The 11,877-nt window shown below is 47.8% G+C and overlaps 1 protein-coding gene across 1 annotated transcript; it reads right to left on the reverse strand.

Moving 5' to 3' along the window:
* Positions 1-1,834: 1,834 nt before the first annotated feature.
* TOP1MT (DNA topoisomerase I mitochondrial) lies at positions 1,835-11,602 on the reverse strand. The gene is made up of 13 exons (XM_058029548.1): positions 11,543-11,602; positions 10,195-10,316; positions 9,496-9,618; positions 8,998-9,185; positions 8,115-8,259; positions 6,651-6,794; positions 5,934-6,119; positions 5,386-5,454; positions 4,130-4,244; positions 3,526-3,653; positions 2,751-2,845; positions 2,137-2,286; positions 1,835-1,937 (listed from the first exon to the last, which is right to left on the reverse strand). Exons 2-13 carry the CDS (start codon positions 10,258-10,260, stop codon positions 1,835-1,837), a joined length of 1,512 nt encoding a protein of 503 aa, XP_057885531.1. The 5' UTR covers positions 10,261-10,316; positions 11,543-11,602.
* Between the last annotated feature and the right edge of the window lie 275 nt (positions 11,603-11,877).

Genomic DNA, 11,877 nt, shown 5'->3' on the forward strand with positions numbered 1-11,877 from the left:
AACCACCACATTCACCACTAAACCATATCCTCAAGTGCCATTTCCAGAGGTTTTTAATGAGCATTTCCAGGGATGGAGTGCAATGTTTCAGGAAAACATTGGAAAAATAGAGCTGAAACCATGCCTGGAAGGGACAAAGTGAGAAGGGGTCATCTGAGCACATCAGCATTGCCTGGAGCCACCAAATAACCCCAAATTATTGGGGTGGGAGAGGGATCCTCCTCTCTGGGATGGGAGCATGATCCTGCTCCACAGGGCTCTGAGCAGTAGGAAAAGCTCCTGGGCATTAGGCCATGGGAAAGGTCTATGGAATATTGCCAGAAACACTTGGAGGACTCCAGAAAAAACAGGGTGAGGATGGACAGGACCATTTGGGACAGCAACAGCTCAGCCTCTCTGGAATTACTCCTTTATTTTATAGAATTCCAGAATGGTTGGGATTGAAAGGAACCTTAAAGCTCCTGCCATGGGCAGGGACACCTATCCCAGTTTGCTCCAAGCCACATCCAACCTGGCTTTGGACACTCCAGGGATGGAACATCCAGAAACACACGTGGAATGAGTTGCAAAAGAACCTCCAAAATCACTCCTGGTTTTAATGAAATGCATTCCAAGACCTCAATTTCCAACCGAAACAGCAACAATTTCAACACAAGAATGAGTGGAAATAAACACATGGGAAGCACCAGGAGCTTTGGAATACTGAGCCCTGGACATCAGCCCTGAGGTGCAAGAAGGTTTTGCTGCCAATGCCAAGTTTGTTCACACCTAGGATTCACTGGGACGTGGGAATTCTGCCAGGAATGTGCTGATACTGCCTTTCTTGGGGATGTGGAAAGCAGCCCATTAAGCAGCAAACACAACCAGTTTATGTTGTTGATCGCTGCCTGCTCCATTCCCAGCTGGAGTGGGAAGGATGATGCCAAAGGCATCATCCCAACACAGGAGCAGCTCCAGCAATATTGGTCCCACTCCCCACCACACATCCCACATAGCCTGGCCCAGCATTATCCTATTTCCTAGGAAATTCCCCTTTTCCTAAGCCCCTGTCTGGACAGAGCAATCCTGCTCTGGATACAGGAGCTGAGCCACAGCCAAGTGAAGAAAATAAGGAAATTACCATGGCCTCAAGTGAGATGTGTTCATCCAGACAAAATTTTACCACATGGGGGTGCTTAAAATGCTCTTTGTTCATGGCCAAGGTGAATTTTAACCCCCTGCAATGTGAAACTGCTTTTAAATCCAATCTTCCCTTCTACCTTCTCCTGACGTGACACAAATTCTCTCCCATGGTTTTTCCATTTAATATCCCTGCAATTGCACAACTTTCTCCTCTCCTGGAGGTGAAAGAGCACAAAGTCCCTGGAAATGTAAAACCTTGAGATTTTTTCCTTTTCCCCCAGTGCATCCCTAACGCAATCCTGGGTTATCTATTGCAGTTCCTGTTTTCCTGCTGTCATCACCTCGTGTTTCCCCATCCATCCCACTCAGTCTGGAAAGGACAGCACAGCCCCACTACACCAATGAGACAGCATTAGACATGATTTTGTTGATCAGCACAGTTAAGGCTCTTTTTTAATCTCCTTCCAGGACTCCAGGAGAAGGCCAAGTACATGGAAACTCTGAAGAGGAATTAAGAGTTCCCAAAGTCCAACATCCCAATCAGCAATACCTGCTTCAACTGGAAATCCAGGTGCTTGCTTTTCCATCCAAAAAAAAGGGCACCAAACTCGGACAACCCTCAGCCACCAGCAGCAGCAAATTAAAAAAACAAAACAGCTTCCCAACAGCACCAAATGAGCAGGATTTGGGATTTAACGTGGGAGGCACCGGCTCAGAATTCAAAGTCCTCGCCAGCCATGTCGATGGCCCAGGCAAACTTCTCCCTCTGGGTCTTGTTGTAGACTTTCTCGATGGGAATCCCAAACTTCTTGCACCTGTGAAGACCACAAGACACAAGTGGGGACCAGTTACCCAGCAGTGTCCTCTCCACTGCATCCCTGGAAGTCTCCAAGGCCAGGTTGGATGGACCTTGGAGCAACCTGGAACAATGGGAGGTCTCTGCCCATTGAACACCCCAAATTTTAGGGTCCTTTCCAACCCAAACCATTCCATGGTTTCACACCCCAGACTTACCAAGCCACAGTAATCCTGGGATCCAGATAATTCAGCTTGGATGTGCCCAGAGCTATCTGCTTGTTCTCCTCCTTGTCTGTGGCCTGGATGTTCATCCTGGCCAGTTGCTCCTCCAGCCTCTTCAACAGCTTCTTCTTCTTCTCCACGTTCCTGAGGACAGAGAAGGAACAACAAAGACTGTCCCAAAGTCCAGAAATTCTCTGGAATGGCAGAGTCAAAGGTGCCATTCAGCACTAACCCATTTCTCAAGGGTTTGGATCTGGTGAGATGCTTTCTTAATATTAAAAATTAACAATAAAAATGTAATTTCCACCATCAAAGGTGGGCAAATAAAATCCAGCATCCTGAAATGGGTTGCCCAGAGAAGCTGAGGCTGTTCCATCCTTGGAAGTGTCCAAGGCCAAGTTGGACAGAGCTTGGAGCAACCTGGGAGAGTGGGAGGTGTCCCTGAAGGGAACCATCCACAAGATTTTAACCATCTTCCAAATGTCCATGGGACAAGAAGGACCCAATCCCAAACATGGGCATTTCTGTTCTGATGGGAACACATCAGCCCCATCCACGGGCCCTCTGGATCCCTCTAAAAGGGAGGATTCCAAGGAAAAGTCACTCACACTTCTGCTTTGGCTTCTTTTGTGTCCTTAAACTCATCTTCAGCTTTTTTCACTTCTTCCTGGGCTTCCTCCACTTGTTTCTTCTTGGCGTCGATCTGTGAAGGTGGAAAACTCAGACAACACTTCCAACCTCCCTGAAGGTTTCAGCTTCCTCCCTCTTTTCCTTCACACACCATTCCTCAGTTTGTTACCAACCCTACTTCCCAATTTGTCCCTGCAGCATTTTCTGGGCTCTAGCATTTTTTAGCATCTTCTAAAATATCATCCTAGCCCAGATGCCACAAACACTTGGAGCTCCTAAATCTGTCTATCTTCTGCACCTGCCTGAGACTGAGGGACTTGTGTCAGCACCAGAGCGCTCAAAAAAGTCCCAGCCCTTCAGTGGGGTGTGAGCAAAAACTGAGGACAATTAAAAGTGGTAATTAAAGGTATTTTCAAGCTACTCCTTCTGCAAAAAAGACAGAAAAAACAATTTCCCTGATCTTGATCCAACTGGGCCAGAGCTGCCATCACAAAAAGCCCCCAGCTTGGTTTGACGACAGAGTGATGAAAAATGCCCCAAACTCATAAAAACTCACCCAAATTCTGTGCTAAGTTGCTTCCCCCAGTATTTGAGGTCACCCCATCCCTCTCCACCTCTGAGTTGCAATCCACTACGCCCAGGACATTCCCTGATGTTTGTGACCAAGGTGATTCTTTCAGGTATCACCCCAGCCCAAAAATAAAATATAAAGGATGTATTAGGTCTGGAATCTCTCAGCTGGGTCCATCTCACCTTTTCCTGGAGGACTTGCATGGACCTGGCAAAGGTTTTTGGTATAGACCTCTGATGGTTGCACAGGATGGCCACGGCCCTGTTGGCTCGGTTGTAGGACAGGAGCTTTCCTGCAACATTGTCTTCAGCTGGAAAGAAATGAAAACATCACTCAGACTCCATTCCAGGAGCTGGGAAAAGCAGGGAATACAGCAAAAGGAAAGGCAAACAAGTTGCTGTCGCATTCTCTCTCCAGGGAGAGCAATAATGGTTGTGGGAATTGGGGAAGGACAATTGAGCATCACAATCTGGCGCTGTGACTCATCCCTCACCTACCCAAGGAGGCAGAAACAGTGCAACCAACCAGCAATACAAGGAAAAGAGGGAAAAATATCTCTATCCTGGCCCTCAGTTAGTCAGAGTATCCCCGAGTTCACCATTTCTCACTTACCAACATCCCCAACTTGCTGCTCACCCCCACATGTCACTCCCACCCCACTATGTGGAACATCACTTGCCCAGGTGGGACATGGGCAGTTTTAGGGATCCCACAGCAATGGATGGGCATTCCTGAGCCCTTTGGTCCCAGCCATGCTCTGGAGACACCACAGCCCTTGGAACTCACGGTTGGTGAGGGCCTTGAGCTGCTCCTGCAGGGTGATGGAAGCGTTGTAGGTCCTGAAGACTTTGGCCGTCAAACCATCCATGAGGTCCTGGAGGTGTTTGTTCAGGAAGGTTGTCTGGAGGAGGAAAAAACAGGGAAAAGCATAGGGAAACTCACCATTAGGAATTCTAGTGGTAGGACAAGGAGGAGTGGCTTTAAAATGACAAAAGGATAGATAGGATATTGGGAAGGAATTCTTCCCTGTGAGGCTGGTGAGGCCCTGGAATGGAATTCCCACAGAAGCTCTGGCTGCTCCATCCCTGGAATTGTTCAAGGCCAGGTTGGATGGAGCTTCAAGCAACCTGGGATAGTGGAAGGTGTCCCTGTCCATGGTGGGGATTTGGAACTTGACAGTCTTTAGGGTCCCTTCCTACCCAAACCATTCCATGATTCCATGAAGTAACAGAAAAAGCAGAAGCTGGGACAAATCTCTTTTTGGACCATTTTCTGCCTAAGCAACCAAAATTAGGCATTAACAAAAAATTAAATCCTGCAGTTTGTAGAGCTACTTGTGGGGTCAGATCATCATCTACCCAAAACTAGCCTAAAAATTCTACCTAAATCCACAAAAAAAATCTCTCTGGAAGTCAACAACTTCTGCCCACCTGTGTCCAAGAGGACACACGTTGGCACTTGGGGACGTGGTTTAGTGTTGCACCTGGCAGTGCCGGGTTAATGCCTGGATTTGATGATTTTAGAGGTCTTTTCCAAACAATAATTCCTGACCTCACATCCAATATCACATCCCTGTTCTACAGAGAACATGGAGCTGCTCATCGATCCCATATCCCATCCCGAGGAAGATGAGGGAGGAGGTTTTTCCAGGAGGGAAGGCAGCACATTCCTCCGGCAACCTCTCCCACTTCTGTGGAGCCCTAATGAGGTGCAAAAGCAACAAAAAGCTGAGGTCTGGCACCTCCAGTAATTCCCCAAAATGTGGGCAGACCTTCCTAGGCTAAAAAAAAGCCCAAGTGGGTGAGTTGGAGGAGGGAAGGAGCAGGAATCCAGCTCCTCAACAAGGACATATGGAAGCAGCGCAAAAAGAGGCTGGAAAACCTCAAAAGATGTTCAAACAGTGACAATGATGTCCCTGGAGAGCAGAGAGGTAAAATAAGGCAAAGAGACGACCACCAAAGGTGGCCAAGGGTTTCATGGCTTGGCTTCTCCTCCTTCAGGGCCACCAGTACTGTTTGAAAAGCTCTGAGGTGACAACTCACATTGAGGTGCTCAAAGAGGTCATCACTGGGGTCCTTGTTCTTCATGAACAGCTGCAGGTTCTTGAACACCTGAGGAGGGGGAAAGGACAGCCCTGGTCATGGCCAAGGAATGAATTGCTGCCAGACATCTCCCTCATCTCTCTCCTCCTCCAGAAGGACTCTGATTCACCCTCGTGTTGGCACATCCCACCAACCCTCTCAACTTCAAGGTGCCACTGGGTGTTCCCCCCCATCTTTCTCATGTGCGACATTCCAGTTTCTCCACAAACACCATTAAAATCTTCTTTCCCATGGACAAAGGAAAATTATTCAATATAAATGGAGACATTTCAAGTCCTACACATACGACCCATCTGAGGGTACTCCAGCAAGACGTGGAACTCCTCCCTCACGGAGCAGAACAACCTTGGAAGCTCTATCCCAAAATTTCTCCTGTTCTCCAGCTTCAAAGCACAACTTGGTAATAGGTTTTGGCTGGAAGTTTGGGACTGATAAACACTGAGGGAACCCAGACAACCAAGCAATCCCTCTACTCCTGCTCCACTCACCGGCTTCTCCACGGACACTTTGTTGTAGTAACGGATGGAGTCTTTCCCGAGGAAGTCAAACTCCACCACGTGCTCCTGCCCATCCAGCTGGGGGTGCAGCTGGATGTGCTCCACGCGCAGGGAGCAGCAGCCGACCGTGTCCGCAGTCTCCCCTTCCTCCTTCTCATTCCCAGCTCGCAGGGCCAGCTGGAAAGAAAGTAAGGAGTCCTCCATCCTGCGCCGTTCCACCTCAATTCCCCTTTGCCAGGTTGATAAAGTGGATCGGGACTAGAGGAGATGGATCATCTCCATCTATAGAGTCATAGAATGATTTGGAAGGGACCTTCAGGATCATCAAATTACAACCCCCTGCCATGGGCAGGGGCACCTTCAACTAGGGACAATTTTCATTTTCCACACCTCTGGAAATTTTTGAATCCAGGCTGGATGGGGCTTGGAGCCACCTGGTCAAGTGGAAGGTGTCCCTTTCCATGGTAGGGGGTTGGAATGAGATGATCTTGAAGGTCCAACCTTCAAATGATCAAGACCAAAATGATCTTGAAAGTCCCAGCCCACCAAACCATTCCAGGATTCCATAATCATCCCCAAATTCTTCATGTGGAGCCACCCTGGGTGGCAGAACCAGCCAAAACCAAAAACTACACAGTGGGATGGATCAGGGAAGTGAATTCCCAATTTCCACGTGGACTGAGGGACCTGGGGGGAGGCTGTGGATACCTTATCAATGAAGTAGAGGGCCACTGCTCTTTGCCTCTTCTTTATCTCTTTGGATTTCCAGTCTTTCCTGTACTGAGCCCGGATTGTGTGGACAACATCCTTCAGGCGCCGAGCGACCTCATATTTCTGCCAGTCTTTCTCCCCCTGGAATGGAAACCAGGATATTTTCCATTCCATTCCCCATCTTTATTCTACCCCTACCAGTCAAGTCCTGCTCTAGAAACACCTCCAGCATCCAAATCCTGCTCAAGCCCTATTGCTGGCCTGGGGTCTACGTACAAATCACAAACGGGATGGGACTGCTGTGGAACGTGCCTTGAGCTGTTTTATTTTCCAGCATCAGTCTCATTACATGGTTATGACAACGGGAAGGTGCCATCAGCTCACACCCCAGGCAGCAGACCGAGAATTTAATGTTACAATTTACTTTATAAGTTTTTTGACCAATCACACAAAGCAAAAGCACATTGACAGTAGTTCTATCTAATCACCATAAGCACATGTACCTTTGGTTAAAACACCACCTGCCTATTTCAAATACAATACCTGTTTGTAAGCCTTAAAACGCAATGCACAGAGCTCCATCATTAAGCTTCAAACTTCCTGATATCTTGCTAGATAAACTTTTCTGTAGCTTAGGGAGTTATTCTAGAGAAGCATTAATACACAGACCATTGTTCTATTTGTCCTTGCTTTTCTACTTTTTAAATAATTTTTCTGCTGACCTATCTCATGGCTGCTGCTTAGCTCTAATCACAGTTCTGCTGTCTCTGAGGCCTGCCTTTTGAAGCTTTCCCAAAACCCTTGATTTAGTAGATTCCCACAAAATCCCACTGTTTTCTTGGGAAAAAAGAATCCATGAAGGGAATAAACTAGAAAAGAAACAGCTCATCCAGGGTTTCTGTGCCCTCTGCTGGCCGTGCTGGATCTGAATCCTGGCCAAGTCAGGATGTTTTCCACCAGGCAGAGCATGGCAAGGACCAAGTAGTCAAAACATGGCCAAAGGTGGCTCCTTGGACACCAGAGTGGACTGACAGAGCACTTGCTCAGTTGTGAACACCTGGATAGCATTCCCACTTCCCCTGAGCCCTTGGAAACAGCCTTAAATCCCCTTTCTCTTCCCACAGAGTTCAATCCCATCTCTTCCTACCCTCCATTTCCTGGTATAAATTAACCCAACTCTGGTCCCTGTGGATCTTCTTAGTCCCTGTGGATCCTTTCATCCCTCATCTGGCTTCCAACAGCCTTCCCTGGACACACATGAGCAACGTGGCACCAGGATCACTCTGCCAGGAGCAACCCATTCCTTGGAATAAGTTTGATGCTTCACAATCATCTGTCGTTCCCCTCATTTTTTTTATCCACTTTTAAGAGAAGAGACAGGAAAAAAAAAATTTTTTTTTTGATACTCCACATCCTGGGTTCCCCAGATTTTTTTCACCTGACCAAGGGCATTATTCCAACCTTCAGCTTGGAGCTGGGATTCAGCATGATGTACTTCAAGGTGTTCTGTATGTTCTCCGTCCACGAGGCCAGCCAGGTGACTGTGTTGTCAAAGCGCACCTCCTTCCACTTGTGGCCTTCTGGGGGCTCGGGAATCTTGGAATCCCTGTGGGAAGAGCAGGATTCGAGCCCTCAGACCATGAAGTTTCCAGTGAGCCAAAGACTGAGAAAGCATGGAATTCACCTAGAATTACTTCACAACATGGAATCATTGAAGTTGGAAAATCCCTCCAAGACTGAGTCTGATCATGAACCGGCACTGCCAGGAGCACCAAACCACGTCCCCAAGTGCCACATCTACACAGCTTTCACACCCCTGCAGGGCTGGTGATTCCACCACTGCCCTGGGTGGAATCCAGTGCCCGACAACCCTTTCTGTGGAGATGTTTTCCCTAATATCCAACCTAAACTTCCTCTCCCACAATTTGAGAACATTTCCTCTTCTCCTATCATTTTTTTTCTGGAAGAAGAAGCCAAGCCCTATGTGGCTCCACCTTCCTGTCCAGGGAGTTTCAGAAGGTTCCCCCCCAACCTCCTTTTCTTCCAGCTCCCTCAGCTGCTCCTGATGCTCCAGACCCTTCCCACAATCAGGTGTTTATCATTTGGATGCTGGGAACAACAGGAAAACTTGCTGGACTGGTGGGGAATGTTTTGAATCAAGGTCTTCAAATGGGTGGCTAAGACCACTCCAGCTCACAAAACTCAGAGGGAAAAACACTCTCAGGATGTGGAAAACAGGGATTTTAGAAGATGGAAAGACTCCAGCTCTGGGTAGAGGAAATTCCCAGTTCCCCCCAATCCCAAGGGAAGCCCCAGGAGCTCAGCACTTCCAAGGAAAACCCACTTGCTGCAGTTGATGATGACATCTTCAGGCATGATCCTCTTCTTCAGCATCCCCATTTTGGGGTGTTCCCCACGGCCACGGAAGAGCCCTGGAGGTTCAGTTTTGAAGTTGCCAATCTTCTCCCGGTGCCCATCCAGGATGCAGTACCCGTATTCCTCCTGGATCTTATCCGCCTCCTCCTTCAGCTTCTGAAACCAGGACACCACCAAACAAATAAATCAGAATGCTTTGGACTGGGAAGGAGCTTTAACACTCCAACCAAGAAGTCTAAGTGCCATCATTCCCCTGGCAAAGTCCACAATCCTCTGGACAGGGAAGGACTCCAAAGCATGATCCAAGGATGACTGGCACCCTGAAAAGCCATGGAATGTGCAGATAAAATTCAGGCAAAGAGGGGCAATGGCCATGGAGACAGAGCCGGATTAAAGAAGTCCAAGCTCAGAGCACAACACCAGGAAGACAAAATTCCCAAAACGTGTCATAGGAACCAGTCCTCACCTGCTTCTCCTCCTTGGGAAGTGCTTTACGAGCCTCATTTTTGTCCACAAAATATTTGTGGATCTCCCCAAAGTCACATTTGTCCAGGTCTTTGATTATCTCTTGCTCCTCTGAGGTCATTTCCTGGGAAAGAGATGAGAGAGGCTGGGAAAAGGCAGAAGGGAAAACTAATTCCACACAGAGCTTCTGCTTGTGCCTGTCCTTAGAAAAGGGAATAGAGACTCATTTTTTTAACAAAGACAGCCAGTTCTGGGGTAGAAGAAACTAATATGGAAAAAACTCCCCAAACACAACTGCAGGGACAGCACCAAATATATTTGGGAGGTGTAAACATTCCCTAGAAAGAGTGTGGGGTTGTTTTGGGATCAAAGGTTATTCCTTTAATCTTTGGTATACCAAACTGGTTTTGGAGCTGTTCGCAAGATCCACCACCTGTACCCATCACTAAAACTCCGAGGGAGCACAGAAAGCAAATCCCAGTCCAAAAAACAAAAACAAAACAAACAAACAAAAAACCAAAAACAAAAAAAAAAAAACCCAAACAAACAAAACCCCCATAGAAAAAAAATCAGGATTTAGACCCTCACAATTACCAATAATTCTAAATAAGGAATAAATCCCCACATTCCCTCCATCCCACACCACAGCCTGGGGCTGATAGGTTTGATGGATACCAAGGAGCCCTCCCAGGGAAGGTACCTTCCTCCAGTCATGGAAGAAGTTGTTCTGGAAGATCTCCTTGGTGGTGTACTCGTGATCCAACATTTTGGCATAAAACGTGGCGATTTCCTCTGTGGCCAGGCTCAGCTTCAAGGGTTTTCCTGGGAAAAGAGGGGCAGGGACAAATTCCACTAGACCAGGCTCCAAGCCCTGTCCAACCAGAACACTTCCAGGGATGGGACAGCCACAGCTTCTCTGGGCAGAATTTTGGATTATTTCTTAGATTTTCTAAGGATCTCGAATCATTTCTTGGAGGCAAACCCACTATCCCCTTTTGAGCTCTTTGGCTGGAGAAATACAACAAAACCAAGGAATATCTTAGATCATCCTAAGAATAACTTGGAAATAACTTTTTTTAGGAAAAAGTCCTCTGGAGATGTCCAGGGAATGGCTGATTCCTACTTGAACCACTGGTTTTTGGGATTTTTGGACTGAAGGGAATGGAGCTCTGGAGCAGCTCCATGACAATCCCCAAACACCAGCTCATCCATGGGTCCTTCCTACTTGGGGTTGTTGCCTGTCCACAAACATTTTCCATCCAGGAACAGTGATATTTTTTGGGAAAAAAAGTCAACATCAAAGATCCCAAATTCCAAAGCCACCAGCCCAGACCCACAACACCTCAAAGATCACAGAGAAGGTCCAAACCCTGCTCAAGGCTCCTCCTCATGGAGCCAAAATCCCTGACAGCCCCATGGATGTCCCAGCAGTGCCCACTGGTGCTGCCAGGCACCTCCTTTTCCCAAAATAGCCTTTTTCCTACGGCAAAAAAAGTATGGGAATCTCCAGGGAACTGAGGAACACCAAGGGAATGTGATCCCTTTCCATCTCCAGCATCCCTGGGCTGACCCCCAATGTCCTGATTTCCCCCACCCTTTGATCCATCAGAAATGAGTTCAGGGATGAACTGAGAGCAGGGAATGGCAGGAAACCCATGGGAATCTCCATGTCAGGAAAACGTGGAGGCAGCAAAAGCCTGGATCTGTCCTGCCAGTGACACCCTGAGTGTGATGTGAGGTGACCCTGGGGACATCAGGAGCTTGGAGCAGCCCTGCCAAAATCCTTGGTTGTGTCAGTCCCTGAGGCCATGGATCAGTAAAATCCCATTTTTCCAGCTCGTTGAAAAACATGGATGAGCTGACCAAACTCAAACCCAAAATGCAGCTTAATGAGAAAAAACAGCAATTAGGATCAGCTCTCCAAAAAAAACATAATTCCAACCACATGTAAGATCCTCCAGCTTGAACCCATGGCTTTTCCAATGGGATATTCACATTCCCTAAGGAGAGGGCACCACCCCAAGGCCCAGGTCCCACCACAGCTGTACCATCGTAATAAAACTGCACATCCTTGGGCAGGGGCTCGTAGGGGGGCACAAAGTAGGGCCCTCGGTGCTCCAGCTGCATCCACTTGATTCCATCTTCCTTCTTCTCCTCTTCCCACCTGGAACAAACACACAGGAGTCCAGGAGAACATCCCAAATCTGACACCTGGCACCACCTCCCAAAGTCACGTTGGGAGAATGCTCGGAGCAGAGACAGCTGATAAAAATTCCAGGCGAAATCCCATTTTCTGCGCTGCTGCCTCAGTTTCCCTGTTCTTTAAAACAGGGAAAACTGGAATGGAATCCATGAAATTGAGGTGTGGTGACATGGAGGAACT

This window comes from Melospiza georgiana, chromosome 1, assembly GCF_028018845.1.
Source record: "Melospiza georgiana isolate bMelGeo1 chromosome 1, bMelGeo1.pri, whole genome shotgun sequence".
Taxonomy (NCBI): Eukaryota; Metazoa; Chordata; class Aves; order Passeriformes; family Passerellidae; genus Melospiza; species Melospiza georgiana.